The sequence below is a fragment of the Lottia gigantea genome (genome assembly GCF_000327385.1).
Source record: "Lottia gigantea unplaced genomic scaffold LOTGIsca_97, whole genome shotgun sequence".
NCBI classification, from domain to species: domain Eukaryota; kingdom Metazoa; phylum Mollusca; class Gastropoda; family Lottiidae; genus Lottia; species Lottia gigantea.
This window is the reverse complement of record NW_008711143.1, coordinates 55,752-79,713: the sequence shown is the minus strand read 5'-3', so window position 1 is coordinate 79,713 and position 23,962 is coordinate 55,752. Positions and strand designations below refer to the sequence as shown.

Sequence of the window (23,962 nt, the reverse complement as noted above, 5' to 3'; positions counted from 1 at the left end):
ACTACGATGAATTCTTCATTTACGGTTATTCATTAAAGGACTAAAGGCTTCACACTTTACTCTGGTGATCAGTGAGCGTTTTAAATTAAAGGTCTTTAACTCTCTTTTTTCAATCATTGGATAACGTGTTTTCACATCAATTTTAAGTAGAATTGGTTTCTATTTCACATTTACTCAAGATGAAAGATCAAGCGTGTTCAGAATTTGTTTTCATGCCTTTAAAAGAGGATAAGGGTTCCAGAAGTAAAAGTGTGACCCCTGACAGACAGTTAACTATTCAGACCAGTGACAGCTCCTTGAACATGAAAGAGGATAGTATAGTACGTTCTAAAATTGTGGTAGTTGGTGACTGTAATTGTGGAAAAACTTCTCTAATACAACGATATGTAAAAGACAGTTTCAACGAGGTATGTGCTTACTTTAGTTTTTTTGTAATCTAACTTTCAGCTCGCTTCAACACTTAAAATTTCATTTTCAACAGCATTTTTTTTTAGGTTTTAGTGGGATGCCTGGTGCCATAGACAGTATTTTCCCCATCTGAAATTTAGAATTCAGTCATCCTCTCTGACTCTCTAATCCCCATATGCACATATAAGTATCGTGCCAAATCATTACATCAAGACAATAGTCTCAGAGAATAACTGATACCGTATCAGTTTTACGTACCACATAGCAGCCTTGGTGACAGTTGTTAGCGAAACGCACAAGAATATAAATATAGCTACAAATTTCCACTAATATTTTACTTCCGCATTGAAGCAAACAGGATAATTGGCATGAGGACATTTTTACGAAATATACAGATACTTCGATAAATCTAACCTAATGCCTTCAGGGTATTTTATTTTCAACTCAACTTTATTCAACTACATATATCATAAAATCATAATATACGATATATGTAATTAGTACCTATTGAAATGAATAGATTATTTTCACTAAACTTATTTCTGACCTGAAAACATAATGGAAATATATTCTTATTCAAATGTTATCTTTAAAATCAATGGCAACTAATTACTTGATCCCTTGCCAAACTTTAACACAGACAACGTGAAAGTAGGGTATTAGTTTCATTTAATAGGGTGCAGTGGCTTCGAATTTTGGGTCCACAACCGGTCGACTTTATCATCAACTAGGTAAAGTTGGCTGTGCTATTGGAACTTTACCAGATTATCGCCTTCTGTTTGTGATGGGTAACCCTTGGCGATTAAGTGCTAGGGTTTCTACCTGTTTGGATGGCACAAAATCGTATTTTGATTACAATCTTTTTTGAAAATGTCAAGTTATCAATGTGCACTTTTTCATGAAAATAATAATAAAACTGCCAAAAGGTTTTGCCAATATGATGGATATCAAATTGGTTTTTCCGATAGTCGTACTTCATGTTACCTAGTCTTTACTAGTTGCAATTAATATTAATTATGTTTCTAATTAATTGACACATGTTTTAATTGGCAAATGGTTAATTAAAAGCATTCTTTAGGCCGTGACATGCCCTGAAGTCAGTCTTCTTTTAAAAAAAAACAAATAGTATAGTATTTTTTTGATTGACACATGCTTGACAATTTGTAGTTTTTATATACCTATAGCTTTAGGGTTTATGGTTGTTTCCTGTCGTCCGGAATATATATTGTCAACCCTATCAGAGTGAGACAAACCAATAATTATGTAGTAAGATAGTAGATTCAGGTAACTAATTTGTGTTTGCTAGAGAATATTGAAGTAAAATACCCGAGATCACGTTCAGCGCTAGAGACAGTCTGCCCTCTCATATTCTTAAAATTTTTAAAAAATCGAAAAATTTAGATCAAAGCTCCCTTAACAACCTAATATTAGTCGGGATGTGAGTTGCACTAAAAATACCACTATAGCCTTGCTTTTTGTAGATTCTTAGACTAAAAACAATACATAGCAGTTCGTTTCAACCTCATTGTAGTATACACACGCATTTGATTTTGCTTTACTTCAATGTTTGTGGTTAAACACTTCACAAAGTCACGGTGTCATTTCGTTCCATTTCATTATTCTTGAGCATAATAAGAGGTTGTTTAACATCTTGAGATCTTGAGGCCAACAAAACTTTATCAAATGTAGTTAAAACATTCCTGTAATTCGTATGAATTCAAAAACAACGACCTTTCTGCACTGTGTTGTTGTTGTACTGCATTTTGGAATAATATGTTTTTGTAATATATTGCAATTTCAATGCAGAACAGATGCCAAATTTTCAATTTCAACATTTTCTCTTATCAGTTAACGTATCATATTTACTGCATGCACGATATTCATCTTATTTTTTAAAAACTATCCTTAGCGTTGCCAGTAACATTTTTTCCCCAATTTCAAACGAAGGATGGTGTGATAACAGGTGAACTAACCTCCTTGTACGTCTGGTTCTAACCGCTTTTCTGCATCATACATGATTTAACTATTTCAGGACAATGCAACATTTTGAAAGTATCTAACTATAGCTTTTTCCATCTTTGAAGTGTTTAGGATTTGCTCAACAGACTTCTCGATTTACATCGTTATAAATAAACAAACTTTAGTTGAGAGAATTTTAATCTCTTACCGACTTGTACACGCCTGTATTACATTTGAAGTGGGTATGGTATTGTTAACATAGATTAAAACAATTCCTTGTGTTTTTTGCATGCATATGTTTATGGAATCTTTACAACAACTTACATTTTGTGAAGTGAATTGCCTCACACATCATGCATGCAGAAATTATTAGATGCCAATCCCAAATACTCATTGACATGTTCCTGATACTGAATTCTGCTTCTCTTCGTTTTAATGTTATGGAAACACGATAGTAGAAATTGCTAAAGCAAATTTAAAATTCAGCAATTGATGAAATTAAATTTGTGTTTACACCATAACACATTACAAAGATAACAAATACAAGAGCCTCCCACGGGGTAATGGGCAATACCGAAATCTATGAATAGAGTAGGTTCTTTTCAACTAAACCAATAATGGCTTCTGATTAATTTCTGGAATGTTTAGCTTAAGTCTAAAATAATGGTCACAACATCCAGAAAAGATTCTTACCCACAACGGATTGGATATCATGTTTAATTTCTTTGGGAATACAAGACGATCATAACCTACATGAGACTTAATGTATATATAAATTGAGACGGTACTCGTTCTTTATTAACATTCTTAGTTTCAAATATCACTGTATATGGTATGTTGATGGCCTGTGAAGCCTCTTCACATACCCCACTTAATACTGGTTGGTAAGCACAGAAACTTGATTGACAATTGGTTTGGACACTTCCTATAATTTACTTTACTTCCTCAATTAGTCATTGGAATTTACTAGTTATAAACATTTATACAGAGCCCTCTCTAGAGTTGAAAAGAACAAAACTCAACGATGAGAGTAAAACCTGATGTTAATGAGTTGAAAATTGTGTGCAGTTTGTTATTTGAACTGGAAATGGACGTTAGAATAAAAAAAATCTGATCTGCATTGTTCAGAAGTTAAATTTCGTACAAGGATTTTGCTTGACTACCGACAACTGCAGCCCCAACCTTGGAATACAGCCGATACAATGCATTATTGATTGTAGACCGATTCTTACATCTGCATAGCTTGTGCAAATAAAGTTGATTGCTGCAAGTACATGCACCAGCATCACCATTCAAAAAAGTCTCGTCGTTGAGCTTCATAAGTTTTTAAGTTATACCCGACCTTGATAAACGAATGAAACTCAACTTTGAAATATTTTATTAGTTTTTCTTATCGAGAATTTGAAATCCGATCCACAAAGTTAATACGATGTTTTTCTCCCGAGTTAGGTATATATGTCCTAATTGGATATATAAAATGTTTTAATGAATGTTGTATTGCCCCAATGGACCACCCATTGGTTGGTTGTTCATATAAACTTGCCTTATCAATTATAGATACGGGGAACTATAAATTTCAATTTCATATTGGTGACTAGATTACCAGACGTCTTTTCCTGAAAATTGTAAGATGAAATAGTGCTTTGCATCATACTCTTAGTTTTTTTTTATTTTTTTATGAAGGTTTACATACGTACCAGATTCCAATTATTGGACTAAGTAAACCTTAAGAAATGAAAAATCGTAAGATGTGAATGTGAACGCAAGTAAAGTATATAACATATTCATGTACCGGTCTATGCTATTTTCATCTGCAACACCAAGTCTAGCTTAAGTCAAACACTTAAGAAGCACTTAAGAAAATTTGTATTTAAATTAATGGTCGTCTTATAGAGATGCATGCTGTGACGACGCAAATTGGTTCACATTAAACTAAGGAAATTCCCAAAAACTGTTCAGATTATCTCTCAACGTGTTGAATTACGTATTTTGTAATTTTAACTTCATTTAATCAAATCTATTGCTTTGAAGGTTTTTATTACATGCATGAAATTTATGTTTTTCTTGAGATGAATATCTTGTTTTTATTTTTGTATTTTATCAGTAAAGTTCCCAGCATATCGTTTGTGTTTCTCTGAAGACCTATTTAAACAGATTTGGGTGACGAGTACAAGATTAGATGTCTATCTTCCTTCTGTCACTTACATGTAACCGAAATTCATTATCAAAAAGACTGTTCTGCTGTTCGCATTTTATATCAACTTGTCATTCTCGGTTTTATATCATTTAATTACCCTTCGCGTTTTGTCTCAATTTCAAATCTTCCAAGATTCAGTAACTTTTTTCTTTTATCTTTTTCTTCACAAACGCCTTTATCTCAGGGATTATATCTGGAAAATAAATATTTATGTTCGTGAAACTAAGTCATGTAGGCTACAACTCGCATGATCTGTTTTGTGACCCTATCGTCAATATTACTTGACATTGTTTAATTCGGCTCCAATTTAGCAGTGTGCTAAAAACGATGTTTCATCGTTTATGGATGAAATTTAATACATTTCAACAAGTGCTTATTCAAACAAGAGAATCTTATTATTAATTTCCACGATGTCTATAGGATTATAAATGTTGCTTAGCTTTAAACACATAACGTATGATAAAACACTCCCAGAAACTTCAAGTATATATTTACATGATGAAATTTACTTTCAACATTATTACATTTGCATAGAAGATGTCAGCAACTATCCCTAAACAAAAAATTCGACGAAATGAGTGAGTGGTACATTAAAGAAAAACCTTCCCGGACTTTTGTGAACTTCATTAGTTCTAATTTTGCAGAAAACGTATTTAATTCTACTGATCAAAATAAGAAATAGAAATTCAATAGTGAGTAATAGGAAATTATCGAAGCAGAAAATCGCATAGAGAATGATATCACAAGTTGAATGGGTTTATTAAGTAAAGTGATTAAATGGGCTGACGAAATAATGGGGCTGGAAGTTTCTAATATTTTCTGATGTTTAACCCGTAAAATTACACTTTATAATCCTGGTACATGCAATAATGCACAAAACTTGACTAGTTTACTCACAATCCCTATTGGCCTCGATATTCAGGGCATGGATTTGAAATATTGATTGGTAACGCAATAGTTCGTCCGCATGATGTTTCTATCCATACATTATATGTTCACAAAATGCAGTACAATTTTTTATCCCTGCCATTTTTAAGATTTCTTATTCGTTTGATTTAACATGATCATGGATGCCTTAAAAACGCCGTTGGCTGTACAATGTTGGCTGGCGACTGGGCGCTCCCTTAAGTGTAGCTAGTTACATAAGCTAGATGTTTACATATCTAATACATTATCGTGTATTACATCTCCCATGTGTTGAAATCGTGTTAAAATCTAATAGAACAGGTTACACCAATTAATACTGAATTGCCAGAGTCTGTCTTTGTACTGCTGGCTGAAAAATGAGTTTCAACAAACACAAACCAGAGGTATTAAGAGTTCAAAGAGACATGGTTTGGACCAATTTTTCATCAATGATGAAACCATATATTTATTTTATCGCCTCATAATTTCAACACCGGAAGGGGTGTACGATTGAAAAATTTTACTTCCGTTTCAATCAACTTAAATGTCTGGATTTCAAAAACTTACAGCGGTTGTACGTTGTTCAGATATATCATAATACTCTTACGGCTTTTAGGACAATAGTCATCCCATGAAATCTGGTTACATGTAATGTTTCGGTAATTAGCTAACAAATAAATAAATTGAGTTAAACGCCCCACTCTTCTTCATCTAACTTGACTAATGATAACGGTCTTTTACGAGCGTAAACGAAAGGAAAGGTATATGTCTGTTTTCTCTGGATGATTATGTAAGTTCAGTAAAGTACAGTGGCGGAATTTTATTAATAAATTTACGACAATGGTCCCAGAGATTGTCTATAGGGAAATAATAGGTTGCTTAATAAGTTTATTATCATCAGATCAATAGGGTAATTTGTCTTCGATCGACCACTGGGGAAATCAAACTTCGATGAAAGCAATAAAATTGTAATATTGGTCCTAAGTAACAAATGGAATGTATGTTTGTGGGATCTTGATTGAATGGATTTGCTTGTATGGTACTATAGTTCGATCAGATTATGAAAACAACTAGATTGGGTCTTGGCATTGTATCTCTGATACCGGCCATCGAGTTCATTTTCAATTTGACGAAGAAAGAAGTATGCATATTTGAATAACACTCAAGGCATCCAAAAGCGATATTGCGGTTGTACAAGATCATATTAAGTATAAAGATCCACTCACAACCACAAAAAGAAGTTTCCAGATTCTAGATTGCATAATGGCTTGAAATATATCATTGATATATGTGAAAACCCATTATCTATATAAGTATGTCATGTAAGCTATTATCATACATACATAGTACACGGGTCGTATTTTATCATATATGAGTAGATTTCAAGTGGTTTATTATACAAATATTACAGTTATACATGAACATAAATACCCGAACAAGTGCAACTTTTGTCCTTGTTGAAATTTTTTATTATTTACACATAAGGCATCAAGCATGGCTTTGGCCAATGACATTATGCAAGATGTCTGCTTTTATTCTTTTTAATAGGTATGTCTTACTTTGGTTACAATCTTATGTTGAGAGTAACAGACGAAATGGGTTAAAAGGGGTTTATCTGGCATTAACAACGATTTCTCAATACGTCATTTGTCAAGTGACAATAATCCCGTGTTCATCTTCTCTTACTAGATCTTACTGATCATTAATACAGCTTTGTTTTTTGTTTTTTTGATTAATGAACTCTATAATCGCCAAGAGAATTCTAGTATCAAACAACAGATTTGGTCTGATTAAACTTGAAAGATTGTGTCGAGTCTTGAAGATTCAATTTATCTTGATTATTTTCCTTTTTCTTCTGGATTAATATTTGAATTACATCCTTAATCTTAGATCAAAGGATGCCGAAATGATGTTAAAGATGGATTATACTGTATTAATCCTTAACGTAATCGGAATTAAAAGTTAAATTCAAAGTCCATTTTTTTTTAGAATTCAAATAATAAAGCATTTTTAAAACAATTTAGTATCACACGTTAAACAAAGTGATAATTTCTCATAAAGGAATTCACTTGTTTTATCTATGCATTATTTTTAGATTATTAGTTGTAACCATATTTAAACTCATCGCAAATAAACAGAGATCAGCGCGTTTGCTCCATTGAAAATCGAAGCATTTATTTCAAGACGCATATCTTTATATCAGATGCACGAGCCTCCGCCTTTAATATTAGCTAACAACAATTACACGTATGTCAGACTGTTTTTATAGTTTATATGCAAAATATTATATTGCAATGTAATTTAAAGAACTGTCCATATCTAGAATATAGAAGTGGGAGGGCAATGGTAAGAAATACATAGTTTATAATATGACATACACTAAGTAACATACTGATAGAGAAAGAATTTGTACTGCACCCTAGTACGCTATCATACACCTTGTAAAAGTAAATAAATCATTTATTATAATAAATGTCATTGTAGAAAAACCTCATCTACTCATTGATAAAACCTAACAGACGACCTAGATATAACTAGGTCAGTTAAACCCACTCCTACATAGAAATAATTTACATTGAAAAACCACTGCGTGAGATTCATTGTCGTACAGTACATCATGACATGCGACTATTTGAATCATTAAAACTATCTGAAATAAAAGATTTACATGTGAATTTAAAGCTAATCAGGACATCCACATTCTGACCCCAAAAATGACACAATCTGTCTGTTAAAAGCACGTGACAAGGAAAAGTTTGTCCAATCTGATTTTTTTACTGGCCAATTCGTCGATATTTTTTAATGTCGTTCTGATCTACACCCACAATGGACGTTAGTAGTACACAATGATGAGAAGTTATACTAATTACGTGGAGATATGATTTTAATCTGAATGAAGTAATGACTACATCATGTGTAGGGTGGTAGTTTTCTTTTTCTTATACGTTATATTATACTTCATAGATATAACCACGGAATTTGGTCAAAAATATTTCCGCTTTACTAACGAATATTTTTGATACGAAAGAGTATTTTGAGATTATCAAGCTGTGAGATAAGTGTGAACGGTAAAATTGATATTATTATACAACCAGTCTGAAAACAGTTACACCAAAAATATTTTTCATATTTGATATCCTGATACTCTTCAGTTCTCAACAATCGCTACACTCCCTACTCCCCCGGGAACTGTCGGGAAACAATACAATATTTTTGTCGTAATTCCATTAACGCTGTCTGAATTGAAAGCCGTAGGGTTTTACTATTATATTATTAAAGGGTCTAGACACAACCTGTGACGATTTATGGTTCCTAAAACATAGATGTTATGATATATATGACATTAATTAGAATTCGCTTTGAATATAAAATCTATAAGTGAACAACCAAAACACGTTAGTAGAAGAATCACGATTTCGAAAAAAAACCCACTCGGACAGTAGCATAGTAAATGTTAATAATTTGATTTCATTGTGTCAAATGTATGCAACTTTTAATTGCAAAAAGGGGATTTCTACTGAATACAGAAAGATTAGCAGAGCACCTTATACCTAATGTCAAACTGACACTTAATGGAATGTCCAGATAGTTTGAATTGCAGGAAGTATAGGAATTACACAGAGCTCTGAAACGTGAATAGAAATTATATGGTTGAGAAATCTCGAGAAGGAATAGGTTATGTATATAATTAATGTCGGCTTTAGGCGTAGATATCTTATGAATGAAATAAAGAAAATGTCATGAAAGGGATTAACTAGAAATTTTAGACTCCCTTTGAGCTATTCTTCTGCCTCGTATGATACGAAACTCTTCGATGAAGGATGGCTGCCAAATGCCTCGTGTCTTTACCAGATGCCACGTTTTGGCGTTTTTACTCTAATATAAATTGCATATGTCAACGTCTTGCATCAATGACCGTTTTTTTAAAACTTATCTATGACTAATCATCGCCAATAAAGCCATAGTTGGTATTGTTCGGAAGTACAAATTGACACGGAAATGGACAGCTACAACCTCAATACATAACATTTGATAATTAAAAACTTGCTTTTCTAATAAAAAGGCATAAACAATAATATACAATAAGATTTATAGAGGCACTGACGTAGCAACGTCACATCAGTCATAGGGTGGCATATTTTTTGGTTTGAAATTAAAAACATGCTCTCGGTTTCAACGGCACTGGCCATAGTACTACCTACTTGTTTACCAAGACAAAACGCCAGATGATCTCCATTTTATTTCAGTTACCTTTGGGTAAAAATGTCTTTGAAATTTAAGACAATTGTTTCCTCCTGTATCTGGAACCGTCAAAGACGCCCCCCCCCCCCCCCCCCCCAAATAGGAATTTAGGCCACATTACTGTTACAATATTATACATAACTCTATGTTTGACACAAACTTAATGTTTCCATTTTATTTAAGAGTTTTAAGAGAAAGGTTAGACATAAAAACCAAAATTGATTTATAAAGGTTCAATATCTGTTTGCCTTAAATGCCGATTTCGGATTTAATGTGCTTAATTACTGTAATTGCAATTTAGTGTGCCAGAATTTCTGAAGAGCTGAAACATTTTCATGATGAGAAATTATGAACAGTTTGTTCATATTTGTTTTAATAGTCGATTCATAATGATGCATGTACCTTATCTATTTCAGGTTTATACACCAACTGGTTTTGATACATTTTCCACCACATACAACGTATCAGAAACGTACAAAATACAGATTACTATTTGGGATACATCAGGTACAGTCTATTATATTTATTTCACGAAAAGAAAAACTGATTGCACATTTTACAAAACGGGACACATGGATGTCTTTGTCGGTCTATGAAAACCGATACTTCTCATATCTGGAATTATCAACATAAGTAAAAAAGTCACCAATCATTCATTATGATAATGAAATAAGAAAAGCCTCATATTTCTGGTTGACCTGTTTGCTAATTTGTAGAAAATCCTTCAAACAATATTGACACGGGTTATAGCGAATTTAATTACTTAAAATAATATTGATACAGAGCCTAATTAACTATTAAATAACGGAACACAATTTTATGGTATACTACTCCTTAATGTAGATATATGTTTGTATTAAAACTACGTTTCAACAATCTACATTGTCATCATTAGGTGGAGGGGGAAATATGGTACAAGAAGATATATACATACACACAATATAAACAATCCAACAATTAATTAAGGATTATTAGGAGTGGAAGTAATTGTGTTCCGTTATTCAATGTGATCTCTACAACTAAATGTCGCTAAAGGATTAATTAACACATGGTATGGTAGATTTAATTTACACTGTAGGGTTTGTACGCTAGGGTTTTCTGGGAACCTCGGGCTATCCCATCTTCAGACCCTATAGGAAACCACTTTTCCAGAGATGTCATTGATCTCTTGTCTGTTACTTAAGGTGTTACGACCCCCGAGCAAGATGCTTGTCTGATGCAGAGTTCAGCCCCAGCTACCCACTGTATGACAGCTGAAAAGTTGAAATCATTTAATAGAGTTATATAAGATTCATGTGGTGTTAACGCTATAAAACTGTCAATTTAGATTAGATGTAGATTGTTAATTTCCACGATTTAAATGAAATGATATCCGAATACCAAAATACACTACTAGGATTTGTATGATTGAATATGTCTTAAGTTTGCATAGACTGACAGATTTTATGCAAGAATGTCAGACAATAATTGTGAATAGTTTGAAGAATGTAAGATTGTTTGAGGAACCATTTCTGCTTCCCAGGTGAACGTATGCTTTGACGCTCCACGTTCCAGGAATAGTTGCATAATGAATTTGGCAGAAGTTACCTGTTTGTTTTTACTTCTCTATGATATCAGATAAGAGATTATATTTAGAATAATCAGATGCTAGTCACCCGACTGTTTATAAATATAGGTTAAAGGGACATAGCTCCTCAACATTTCATAGAACTCACTCTATAATACCTTCAGCATTTTTCAGAATCCTAACAAGATGCCGAGGTTTATACATTAGTTAAATTTGAAGTGGAAAATGAAAATAAGATTACATTGTCTGATTTTCAGTATGATATTATTTAAGTCTATCAATGTTGAAAGTTAGGTAATACATCCCTTTAATGAGTCTATCTACATTACTAATTGACTATTATTAGATATTAGATTAGGTACATTAGGTTACCAATTAAATATCAGAGTTCCCGCCATCATTTCTGCAATTTCTATAGAAGTTTAGTGATTTAATGTCGTGGGCTGGGTTACTCGGCACCCTTGACGTCAAATAGTAAAATATGAACCATCCCAAGTTATGTTAAATGATGGACAGACAATCATACTATTTCAATTCTTTTCCCACCCTTAAAAGTCTTTCAAGTGGTTCTTTTATGGCCAGGAAGTACACAAAAATTTCTTAAAGCGACTAAAGCCTATTTTGAGTACTTCATTAGTGTGAATTATAATTTATTGGTCATAGATACTTCATTTGTTAGTCACTATAATAATTGTTGTTTCTATGTTACGAAATTAATTCCGTTTTTCTTCATAATTAGTAATTAGTAGGTCAATTGACTCTTTGATGCTTTCAGACCAACCTTTTTACTGAAATAAGTGCCAACCCCACATATAAGAATTTCGTGTGTATTTTAAAAATTGGTTCCATGAAATCATCGAAATTGCCATTGAAAACAAATGTTGGGCGTCCTTTCTTCGAAATTAGCTTATCAATAAACCATGGCATTTTTTGAGTTACCAGTTCCGTGCTATAAATGAAAATTTCAAGAGTAATGCTGGCCAAGTTTTGATTTATTTATTGGGAAAAATGCGAGATCAAACATACATGTATTTCATTAAAAGATCAGTTTGATTTTTCTCCCAGCTCACCCATTTCAAGGCATTGCCGAAGTGTTGATGTAATTCGGTGAAAAAGTAGGACTGACTCAATTATGATAAATGTTAAGCGATGTAACAGGTGGTATAATACTAGTAGTAATAACTTGTACATGTTGACTAGATTCTAGTAAAGTTTATCTCGACCTATAGAAACACTATCTAAATAGACTCGAGGTTAATGCAATACCAGTTTCAAATACTAACAATGTATTTACTAGGAATATCTATTTTCTATATCTATAGTTTAAACATCATTTGTGTGTATTTATATTGAGTCTTTCAATTTCTATCTATGGTATTTCAAAAGAAAAAAATTTTCCCAAAAGTTGCATAAACATGTAAATACAAGTAGAATATGACTTACAGTTAAGTTAACAGGAAGTTGTTTAGAACACAGCTTAGTTCTTTGACCCAGACCGTGATCATTTTTCCAAATTATATGTCTAATTGGTCACTATTTCTCCACAATTCAAACTGTATATACTAAACAATTCGTCTGAATAATATAGACAGACAAGGGTTAATTATTATGTTTTAACTTGGAATGGAAAGGGTTAATGATATCACTCAATGTCGAATAGAATGAACGGAAATAAAGAAATGGCTATGGTGTATAATTTGGAATAAAATCCTTGAATAACGTGACTAGAATCGTGTTGATTGAATCAACGTTATATTGAATTGTGAAGCTTGTGAACCACGTAGATCATGTTAAAGCTTCATTAATCATTGCTAAGAATGAGTTTAGATAGAGTTTGTTCGGACAATTTTAAAAATTAGCAAGGGGGTAGAATTAATTTATCATTAAGTTATTTATAATTCGTGTGAAGTAAGTGAAACTTGAAATAAAGGTGTATTTGAACATTCTCCTGTGTATTATTATAATTGTATAAGAGTAATTTATACCCAAATAAGTAAATAGGCTATACCCAAAGATTGAATGACAATACTATTTGGTTTTGTGGACTAAGATTTGTGTTCTGATCTAAAAAAATGTCTTCAGAACGAGGAATTTAACTTCCAAAGAGGAAAGAAACGAAACAAACAACTTGAGTTAAAATCTTTCTCAGATTTGGTTATAAGAGGCCATGTAGATGAGAATCTAGCTTGTTTCGGACTAAAGGTCAATCTGCCTTCCAGTGAAAACATAGAAAACATATTTCACAGTTTGAATTATCAGGGCTAAAATCAAAAGCGATCAATTACAATACGATATTAAAACAGATTAAGAAACCACTTAATTTCTATCCTCAAGCTATCTCTACCATTTATACCATTGTCAGTTTCATTTCTTATCACATTCTAGATCGTATATAATACTTCTATCTGGTTTTAGCTTGAGGCCTGTTTACTGTTTCGTGAAGTGCAAAGAGATAGTTTAACAAAGTTGTATGAAAACCATTGCTCCAGTTTACAGTGTTGTGATAGCATGTATTATGCAACCATTTACTATCACATTGCCTTTATTGGAATCTCTCTGTGCATGCACTTGTATAGTTAGCTATTGTACCATAACTGACGAATGGTGTGCTTTCACATCAGCTGACAGTGTGCACTTTGTCTTTTCTAACTATTTTATTGGTAACCCCGAAAATATTGACATGTCTTGGCGATCTGGATCCAAAAACAGAAATCTTTTTGAAATAAGACAATTTGACAGTCTGCTTAATGAGCTTTAGACAAAGGCTACAATGTGACGAAACGCTTCTTTTTCAACTCTTTGTATTACTTGGTTAGGTTAGGAGAATACTATACCCACGAATTGTTTTGTAGACCATTGATTAGGACGACGACCAAGTCCTCAACAAACACTCAACATGTAGACCTGTGGTTACAATTTGTTTACAGATTAACAGTAAATTTAAAATAGATTTGGCAATCTGAGATGTTCGTGTACTACAATATCAGTATAGTTTAAGAAGAGTGTTGAGATATTTTTCGTATTATTGCTGCAAGTAAACACGTATAAATTTACAACGACGAGCCTTCCCACATCCTTCACAACCAGTACTCATTTGGTAGACAATCGCCATTACAATTGCCAAGAATCATATCGGTGATTGCTTAATGTCAATTTAAATATATACCTGGTCATGATATATGGATAACTTTGATGAGCAACAAGACATGGTTCACTATAACCAAACCACTAGTGGTGCAACAAATAGAATGTTTGGTTAATCGACAGAGTCATTGTTTATGTTTGTTATGGACAGTGTATTGTTTACAAGTGTTGTACTTTATATTAGTTATCAATAACATTGTCTTGGTGTCCTTTACTCTACTTTCAGAACAATCATGAAATTTTATATATATTCTGCTCTGTAACTTTATCGGCACCATTGCTTTATATACCAATAAAGTAGAAAAAAATATTTTTGAATAAATAGAGTAAAAGTCTTCCTAAACAACAAGGCTAGATATTGTATTCGTATTCAATTTCTAACTAGTGATCTATAACGTGCACAGCCTGTGGCACACGTGGTGATTACTAAAGTTAACGTGACCTAACGTCTATGTTTAAATGATGGCAAATTATTCTCACTTAACACTTGCCCAGAGATAAGTTCTTAGTCAGCCTGAACTTAGTTTGTTATTGCCACCTTTCTCTATTTTTACATAGAAAAAATATCGGTTCGTACAACAGTAAGTCCTATAGAGGCGAATTTAATAACACAATAGCAAACTATGAAAGGATAGGCTTAAAATTCTATCGCCTGAGAACAAGGAAACATTGAAAACTAGAATAATGGGAGTTTAAAGTCCATATTCAATAACTATAAGGTCTATTGAGATATTTACCGTTAGAAACCCTCTATACACACTTCTATTGTTATGAAAAATGTGATGAATTAGTGTTTAATATTATCTCAAATCTATAAGGCTATATACACCAACTACCAATGTGTATACACATTGTATGCACACAATTAACAAATGTATGGATACAATATATTTATGTAGGCTGTTCAGACGGCAATATATTAGCTATTTCAGGAACTAGATGACTAGTTTTCAGGTGTCCAAAGTTGAACAATCATGTCGCAATTTGTAATTGGAAGTGTGAAACATCACTTTCAATTGAATATGTGGTCAAATTTGTAAGATCCACCCCCCCCCCCCCCCAACCTTAAACAAAAATACTAAGAAACGAAACCCACTAATCCTCTGACCTTTTAAACTACATGAACGACGAAAAACATGTTTAAAGACTATATTATATTCACAACCATTTACCCGAGTTGTCGACTATAAAACTTTGTTAACTTTACAACTGACCGTTCAACAGGTGTAAAAATATACATAAAACACAGTAGAATAGTTAGAATAGTCAGGTAAGGAGGTAAATGATTGTGGTTGGGTTTATTATGAACTGATACTACTGAAAAAACAATAAATAACCCACAATTGGGGCCTATTTTTAACTAGTATTTGTTTTGCTGTATGGAACGTTAACCTTTTTAATAAGCAATTCAATGATGGAGGAAGAAATTAATTTGAAATTATATAAGTAATTTCATGATTTCTTTCATTTTTAACTTTTCATCGCAGGATAAGAAGACTTTATCGAGCCAGGTACAGGGGATGGGAGAACACATGCATTGGCAAACAATTCTAAACTAATTGAATTTACGTTTTTGACAATTGTATCAGTATTTCAAACATTTTCAACAGATTTGTCCTGTGAAATAAATAGTCGGACGTCAGCCTAAACTAGCATTGATAGAGAAAGATCTAATATATAGGAACAATTGTGAATTCATCAGATCAGCTATATAGATGTTATCAGAAACTAGATATCGTCACATTTTACCACTAAAATAACCAACACACTGACCATTGTCCATAACAATATTGACCAGACAACAATAGTTCGTAACGTTATACAAAGTTGAAATCTTATCCAAGATCGGCTTCTGATAACCTTATTAAATTTAGCCTGGATCAAGAACGCAGCTTTCAAATATATAAGATCACTTAGGCGTTATTTAAAATTTTGATAATACAAATCAACAACCTGTCCTTTTTCAATTTCCTACTGTCGAGGATCTGTTCCCAGTTTACTGTCTAATCCTAAGAACCGAAACCTTTTTTTGGTACATTATCTCTGTATCCAAAGGCATTATCTTAATCACAAGCTGAATATTCGGATTTCGTAGTTTCTGAAAACACGTCTTAAGATATCTGAACGTCCAATAATCTTATAATAGGTTGTTTACCAATCTCATTACACGTGGGGAATATAACGCATGTCAGTGGTAGAGTCCAATTAAAGACAGGTAACATCTCAACTTAGCATTACTCGGATCACAGAACTTTCAAAACAGTCTTATTAGATTACATATTACAGCAGTAATTACTAATTAAGCTCGTGTTTCAAACATGATCTCGTCTACACCACCATCCAGAGGACACGATCCATACGATGGCTAATTAGGTATTGCCTTTGACCAGAAATGGTTTAAAGTGTTGCAAATAAAGATATATAATAACACATCATGGAGAAAACACGATCGAGATTCAGATTATAACCTTGGATCTGGGGTTAACTCTGCAAGGGATTGACTACATCTTGTAAAATCCTGCAATTATATGTATCATTATCGAGCAGTCCTTTGTTTCATGACAGGATTATACAACATGACAGGTGTCTGAGTTATAAAATGTGTACACTGCTTTGAATAAAATATAAATGGTATGAGAGATGGAGCAAGTGTATCTCCATACTCTCCAGACGAATCAATCCATTATAACACATGTCATGTCTGTCTATTATGATTTATTTATAAATATAGATGTTGATTGAATAAAAACTGAATAATTTGTGATAATCTATCACATTCATTGCATGAATTGGAAATAAATCAAATTGTTAGATTGTTAGCCGTCAGAAATATAAACGGCGACGCCACTATATTCATCGCATGTCTATAGCGTTTAAACAAGGATTCTTAAAATGTGTTCCGAATGACCTCAATTAAGCAAACGGAGACATACCTCACATACAAAATGGCGAAATGCCAAAATATCCTCGAAACATTTGTATCCGAAACCATATCAAAGGACACCTACTTTCTCAATGCTGACTACCATGCCGCTGAACAACATGCAGCCAAATGTTTTATAGAAAGCAGTATATAACATTGTCTTGCCCAACTAAGCCTGCCTTGGAACCTTTGTTACGATTCAAGGAATCGGTGCTAAAGAGGTCGAACCCACTTTAACACAGTTGCTCCATGTACTTTTAATTTAATCTTACTGACTCTTAAATCAGTACAAATTGCTTTAAAATCCAATTGACTGGGATCATAAATTATAATCATCTGTTCGGTTGACATAACGTTAACAACTGGTTTGTCAGTGGTGTTCATTTGACCCAATTCTTTCAACAAAGAACAATAACTTTTTTCAATGAATAAATTACGTTTAGTCCATTTAACCCTGCGGTTTATTTTCAGTTATCTCTATCTAGTCGGTGATGAAAGACCTCATGCTGTGTATCCTATGATTTTCAATCAATTGTTTCCTATAATTTAGATATTATCCCAATACGCTGTCTCACTCTTTATATGTAATGAATACGTCACATTCACTGATTTTTCACTTCATGTTTAGGTCGAGACAGTTTTAATATGTTACTATATTTCTATATTTAACCTATTATTATAGATAGGGTAGCCTGTTTGTATTAGGAGTCTGTAATTATGTGACGGTGATATTTCCGATTCGGGATATTTATACGAATAATTGCTCTGGGTTCAATAGAAAAATTACATCAGGTTAAAACTATTATTCTGTCACTGGTTGATTTACTTTGTCATGGTTTAGACCGTTCAGAATTTTATTAAAATCGGAGGTCCATTTAAGATTTAGATAATATTAGTGCTCTAAACTTTTATTTCATAAATCATTCAATATGCACCCTAGTGACGTTTAATTAAGCAACCATATTACTATTGCTTAATCAAAACTTCCAGACTACGAAATGTGTGCCCCTTTACAATGGTCGTAAAAGTTCAGTTACCTTTCGAGCTGGAATGCCTGGGGATTAGTATTAGAAACGTGCCGGAAATGAGAAACAAGCCTCTCTCAGTAGAACACAGGAATAAACAAATAATATTATGTCACAGATAAAGTAAAGACGATAATAAAGTGGTTGAATAAGGTTTCTATTTGACACCTGTGATTATCAAAGTTTGTATATACCCTTAAAATATTAGCCTTATTAACTAGCAACGTAAAGAAGACGGGACAATGGCTGAATTTTGTTGGGATATGCAATTTGTACTTTTATTTCTATATGTAACAGAATTACATTACACTTCCACTTTCCATCTGATGCCGATTTACGATTGAGATTGTCAAATGAGTGTTACTTTTGGATAATCCACATAGCTCATAATGTTTATTTCGAAAGTAACTAAATGACAAACGAGAGTCGAGTTGGTTTTAAGTTCAAAAGACCTCCTTGAAGGCTTTTATGATGTCAGATATCCAAACAAACATTGTTAGCTGGATAGTTTTTAATCTATTTTAGAATAAATATACTCCAGTGACTGTGTTTGATATTGTAACCAGTATGGTGTGAGCCAGGGCTATCCAATAAGACCCTTTGATATCAAAGGGTCAATTTATAAACTTAGATGATATTTTTGGGCTTTTCAATAAATGTTTTCCTCTGTGAAAATATTACTCATACTACTAGTTCTTAAATGTTGTGTTAATTGTCTGGGAAAAACTGACCCTGCTGAGCATTCAGGTCAAATTCTTCTGAATATCTGAATGCAGAATTTATGAATCAATGATATGAAATGAGAAACATGTACTTTATCTTGCCATATAATCTGATATTAAGCTTCGTTGGCATGGCCCATTGTAAAACCATACGTGCAATTGGTCTATTGTGGAAGTTTTCAGATTCAGAAGGGTTTGGTTGAGAGCCATGGAATTGGTCATATCAGGTCAATGTAAAGCTTATGTTATCGTGAACTGTTAATCACTTGTAAAGGTCACGAGGTATATGAGGTTTTAACCTTACATTAAATAAATGGTAACCGCTTCACCTTAATAATACTGTTATTAGTTTGTATTGAAATCTGATCTGGCTTATCAAATTCTAGTTGGGTGTAAACTCCTCATTAGTATCAATAATAAACTACATTATTCATTAGTTGGTTTAATTGTAAAAAAACAAAGCCATATGGCTGAACTAATTATGATGACATTCTTGAAATGTTGGTCCTTTTTACCACTTATAATCTTGGTTCGTGAATGCACATAGCCTAAATGCGATTGAGTGCACCACGGGAGATGTATAGATTGAGGCTAAGGTTGAATCGAAATACTTCAATTTGAGACTAGACTAGAAGTAACTAGACTCGAATGGTTTATCATTAGAATAGTTCTTAAGTGTATCAGTGAATATTTAGAACTAGAGTTAAGTTTGTATCTATTAAAATTGTAACATTCACAATCGCTTGCAACCTGTCACAACGTAAATGGTATTTGTGGATTTTCTTTTAAACATTTCTCTTTCCTATCTTATTTTTGATCTTGTAACGGTATCAATAGCCATTTTATCACTCCATCAAGGTTGTCTTTGATAAGTAACACTTCAATCAACCGATCTTGACTGTTGAAATCAGTCAAAATCTCTGAATGGGGACTTTATTTTTTATATTCACGGAGGCCTGAACATTTTTCGACTTAAAGCTGTGATTCATTCTGTAGCCTTTATACGCCTTGCAACAATCCATCCATTCAAATATATTTGTGACATATTTGAACCAACTTCTCTTCGTAAAATTAATTTCTTTATAGTGAACAAATACAGCAGAGATTTTTGTATGTGCTCAATTTCTTACACAAACCCCACTCTTTAATTATTATAAATTTTGGGTGTGATTGAATTTAACTTACATTGTTCACAAAGTTATAAATATCGTGTACACAAGCTATGAAAACGATGGGACCATGAGTTGACCCCTGTAGAAATCCGAATGATAGTACTTGTTCTAGTTCATACATACTTTCATAGTGAAGTCGCCAAGCTTGTTTGGAATACGATAATCTACGCAGAATGTTTTTCAAAATAATTATTTATATACGTGCGGATAGTAAAAAAAGATTATAAAGATTATTATTAAATTTATGTGATACCTTACAAAATAAGGTTAGATTGGAATTGGTTTTAGATGAATAATAAGAACTCTATAACAGGATTTCAATGCCACACTGCAAGAAATATAGAGTACAGACTCAGACTAAACTCTTTTGTTCTTCTATTTTTCAGGAGATGCCGGTTATGACAGAGTTCGACCATTATCCTATTCAGAGGCAGATTTAGTCATGGTGTGTTTCTCTGTCACAGATATGGAATCACTTGAAAACGTTGTTTCTAAGGTAATCATTAATAATCAATTAGAAGTGACCCATCAGCTTCCTTCTAGACACGTCTGAAAGAAGCATTAATAGTTGGTCTTTTGAAACCCGTAAATCTTTGGTTACATTGTGTCGCATTTGACTTGGAAGTTCTTTTTCAGATTTGACTTACTTGAACAACACTTTTAGATATATTTAAACAAACCAAGTTTTCTAGTTAATGACCCATTAACTTGGATAATGCTGTACTTATATGTTTGTCGTCATCCATCTTATCATAATGACCATTTATTTTTGATAATCATTTCAGTGGTTACCAGAAGTTCGTGAATATTGTCCTAAACAGCCAATCATGTTAGTTGGTTGTAAAACTGATCTCAGAAACGAGTTGAAATCCAAACCAGTTAGTTCCACAAGCTCCAGTCCACAATTAGTCTCGTACGATCAGGTACGAAGTTAAAGCTATTTATTGTACGCTGATCTGCACCCTGAAAGTGTTTAAGATTTCGGTTTCAAATAATGTTGTAGAGAATGCAGTCTCTATAATTAACAAAATCGGTTGCTTGTTCGTGTGATATATTTTCAAAACTTGTTATTGCATATGAGATTGTTTGACAACAACGAAATGTTAAAACAAAGAGGTCAATCGTGTGTCTTTTATTTCCACGATTTGATGTACTAGTATGATTTGCAAACAGTTCATTATTGAATCTCTTTCTCGTTTCAGGGTCTCAAAACAGCCAAGCACATTGGTGCACTCGTCTACTCAGAAACATCAGCCAAAACATCAGCAAAAAGTGTGAGTGACGTATTAGAGGTAGCAGCATTATCATCTGCTGGCACAAAAAGCAATGACTCTCCACAATTTCGAAAACAAAGATCTTTTATCCGGCGTAAACGCTTTAGTGGTGTTTCAGACGCTAAAACGCAACTTCGAAAGGAAGCCGTAAAAAGCTGCAGTATTATGTGATCTCTGTGAACCATATTTTAATACTCAGCGTTCTGTGCATAGAACGTCATGACATTTTGTGTATAACATGAATACTTTTGTACCAAACGTCATTAATGTAATGAACGTAATATCAAACCCAGTTACCCTGTCAAAACTATCAATGAATAATATCAAATTCACTTTTGGATAGTCCTAGTCACATAATAATGAAGCTGACGCTTTATGTGTTGAATAAGTGCTGTCAGGTGAATATGTGTGGTGGCAGAAGTATTGTTAATAAAACAGAAATTGAATTAAATTATTAATGTGATATTTAACTGAATTTGTTACATAGACTAACTGTAGACATGTTACTTGTTTTTGTTTGGATGTTGCTCTGTTATGACACCCGGCCATGTTTTAAAGATTCACTTTTCGCTCGGGGGCAGAATGTAGGAGTCTGTCTTATTGGTTCTCTTCTTTGTTTCCTTTCCAAAGTCTTATTCTCCGAGACATCCAGATTTTTTTTGGCAATTTTTTAATTTGACAAAAAACTAAATGTGCGATCAAAATCGAACTATGCCAATCATTACAATGACTGGAAAACTTATCGCCAGGAGTTTCGAGAATAAGACGCTTAGGCTAAACTTTCTTGCCAAGCGTCTATCCTTGCTTACCCGGAACAGAATTATAATAAAGCAACATCAGATAATTATATTGTATGTAGATTTTTGTTAATGAATCTGAGAGTGCTTTGTACAGTTCATATTGAAAGTGTACTATGCTGACGCCCTGTTCGAATGGTCTGATACTTTCTAGAAGAGACAGTAGTGTGAATGGTGGACGATGACGCTTTGCATAGCAAGTACAATGTTCTATAATTTGCGTGCAATATCAATTTATGACAATAAAATGTTGAACAAATTTGTGTTATATATTTTATTTGGGTGAAATAGAAAATGAATACCTATCTCATAAAATGAAACATTTGTCTATTCTAAACCTTTGTCAGCAATGGATCGTTAATGGTTATTGAAAGACAAGGACGTTATACGAACAGCTGTCTGTCTGCATACTGTTGAACTACTAAGGTGGCCCTTCAGTTCAGTGGCAAAATACATAATTATCCCGTTGTACATACTCTTGGTCTAGTTCCCTGTTATATTACTTCGTTCTATAGCACTGTCTGTTAGAGCGTTGGTTCTTAACATGACGAACACAATCGTTGTAAGTGTTCTCTCCAGATCACAGTCGTTAAAGATGTACACCTCAAGGAGAGAACATATAATTACACCTTGTAATTGTGTAAACAGTCATTAGTGCTATTAACACATCATTGTATCCTATATCCGTAATTCTAGGTTTGAACAAGATAATCTAAAATTAACTGCACCATTTCACCTTGTATGGTATCTATATGACATAAGAGAAAGTTTTAAAGATTGTATTTATAAGATTTCTTAGACTATCTGAAATTTATCTCTGATAACAGCCCATATTTCTAGCTACATTGCACGTAATTCATTTTAAATATCTAATTCTTATCATTTTAATTTCTTAAAACATTTCTTCAACTCGTGGTCGTTCTAGAATTAATCTGAAAGGCGATACATGTATCACGTCTTATATCATATCAAGTTTGTAAATTAAGGAAACTTTATATACCAGTCTTCGGTTTGAAAAAACCTTTCTACAATGTAGAAGAGTGGTTGATCGTGTATCAAAATCCAATTGTTGATATGATGGTACATTGAGAACAACTTAATAGTTTTGACTGTTCGACTGTCGACTGTTTTAAAAACAATGGAACTGTAAAAAGGAACAGAAACAATACGTTCCATTAAAATACCAAAAGATAAACACATAGGTCTTATACCATAATACTCAACATATCTGTTTAGTAAAATAATATAATCGATACAAAAAGGCACATAATCCTGTGTCATTTTCAGGTCAATCTTGATTCTGATATCCGTTCGCAATGAGCCAGGGAAGCTTTATTTTTCAATTTCGTTGATTGCTCCGCCGATATTCTTAATCTGTTTTGCATGATCTTGGGTTCAAATGTCTTTGACTTAGTCATGCAGAAGGGAGGAATTAATCTTTTTCATAAATTTCACTAATATATCTGTTATTGTGAAATCGTAACACGCCATTATTTGCAACCAGATTGACCATTCTGACTAGAAGGGAAAGAAACATGGACATTCCTGTTTAATTATGTCGCATCATGCTATCTAGCATCTAGTCATTAATGTAATAACTTCACATAGTAGAATCTCTTTTTATCA

General features: G+C 33.0%; 1 protein-coding gene across 1 annotated transcript; it reads left to right on the top strand.

Annotated features, from left to right (window-relative positions):
* Positions 1 to 302: 302 nt before the first annotated feature.
* LOTGIDRAFT_223513 (hypothetical protein) lies at positions 303 to 22,592 on the top strand (the record flags this gene model as incomplete). Its single annotated transcript, XM_009068964.1, has 5 exons — positions 303 to 407; positions 10,129 to 10,219; positions 20,652 to 20,761; positions 21,051 to 21,188; positions 21,468 to 22,592. The coding sequence occupies 5 exons, from the start codon at positions 303 to 305 to the stop codon at positions 21,708 to 21,710; spliced, it is 687 nt and encodes a 228-aa protein (XP_009067212.1). The 3' UTR covers positions 21,711 to 22,592.
* Between the last annotated feature and the right edge of the window lie 1,370 nt (positions 22,593 to 23,962).